General features: G+C 46.5%; 1 protein-coding gene across 1 annotated transcript; it reads right to left on the bottom strand.

The window, feature by feature from the left end:
• Positions 1 to 265: 265 nt before the first annotated feature.
• LOC119733889 (collagen alpha-1(VIII) chain-like) lies at positions 266 to 1,066 on the bottom strand. Its single transcript, XM_038207257.1, has one exon. The coding sequence runs from the start codon at positions 1,064 to 1,066 to the stop codon at positions 266 to 268; it is 801 nt and encodes a 266-aa protein (XP_038063185.1).
• Positions 1,067 to 1,429: the final 363 nt, after the last annotated feature.

The following is a 1,429-nucleotide window of genomic DNA, read 5'->3' as shown; positions in this document are numbered from 1 at the left end:
ATACTTTTCACTATATCCCAATACTCATGCATAAAGCTAAATATTTTGTTTTGCAAAAAGTCCAAAAAGAAAATGGCAAATCCATTGTAGTATACAGATTGCCGCATGCGCAATGCAAAAACGTTAATAATATGTTACTTTTGTGACATTGTTATTGTTGAACATTATTTGTTTTATTTCATTGGTTATTGTTTCGGCAACAATGGAAAGCGATTAAAAAAATCAGCAACACAATGCTCGTGTATCTTTATGTGTTGGATTGTGTTTATTCGGGGTAAAGGAGGAAGCCACTGAATGAGGTGTAGTGATAGGAATCACTATACGCCCTACCGTCCATCGTGAGATCCATCGTATCTCCACGCTGCAGAACCACCACCGCGCTCCCAGACACCTGCTCATGGTGACTTGAATCAGTGCTAAGGCCAGTGACAACCGCGTCGCCGTTCTTCCGGAGATGAACGTACAGGTCGCTGCTGGAATAATATTTGCACACAGAAAACATGAACACGTAGGTGCCCGGCACACCACACGTGAACGTGCCGGTCTCGAGATCGAAGCTGGTACCCGGCAGAAGCGTCTCGGTCGCCTGGAAGGGCAAACGGGTGTCGTGACTCGTAGAGGTATCCGAGTGGCTCGTCCTCACCACGGTGAATGCTACCCGCTGGTTGGAGTCGTTTGGTGTCTCCCCTGGCTCACCCTTTTGACCTTTGACACCAGTTTCCCCCGTTGGCCCTACAACACCTGGGACTCCTCTTGGACCTATTTTTCCGGGCTGGCCTATGCCTTCGTCCCCTTGAGGCCCAGCTGCTCCACGCTCACCCATAGGTCCACTCTGTCCAATATCACCCTTTTGACCTGGCTCGCCCTTTGACCCTGGCTGACCTAGGGACCCAGGCAGACCTGGTATGCCGGGAATTGCAGCCGACCCCTGGCAGCACATCGGACACGCCTGAGACGCAGGACCATCACCGTCCGAGGCAACCGGCCCAGTAACGGAAGCTCGGAGGTTGACGGAGTTACCCAGAAGGAGGGCGATTGAAAGAACGGTTGCCACGCAGATCTTCATTCTGTACGTAAACAAAGCATGAAACTAAACCAAATCAGGTGAGATTTTTTTCTTCAATAAAATAGTTTTTAAAAAAGGGAAGAGTAGTGAAAAATATTGAGGTTTGATAAACAGGAGAACTAGTCTAAAATTCATGACAATCCGCCGTCAGATTTGAAGAAAAAAAAAACCCCAAAAAAATGAGATTGGAGGAATCATTGTTCGAAGAATGTTTTCTTTATTATATAACAGTGGCGTATGAGGGGTCAAGGGGCTAACATATATGAGAAGCCTAGTTTATCAAACCGGTTGTCATGGCAACCCATCGAATCGATTTTTTTTTTTATTTCGCCTGCCAATAAAATTTAAGAAAGGTCACCAAAA

Source organism: Patiria miniata, unplaced genomic scaffold (genome assembly GCF_015706575.1).
Source record: "Patiria miniata isolate m_02_andy unplaced genomic scaffold, ASM1570657v1 HiC_scaffold_10, whole genome shotgun sequence".
Lineage (NCBI taxonomy): Eukaryota > Metazoa > Echinodermata > Asteroidea > Valvatida > Asterinidae > Patiria > Patiria miniata.
This window is presented reverse-complemented; position numbering and strand designations above follow the sequence as displayed.

Coding starts and splice junctions, on each gene's coding strand:
- LOC119733889 (XM_038207257.1), bottom strand. CDS start 1,066: ATGAAGATCTGCGTGGCAACCGTTCTTTCAATCGCCCTCCTTCTGGGT.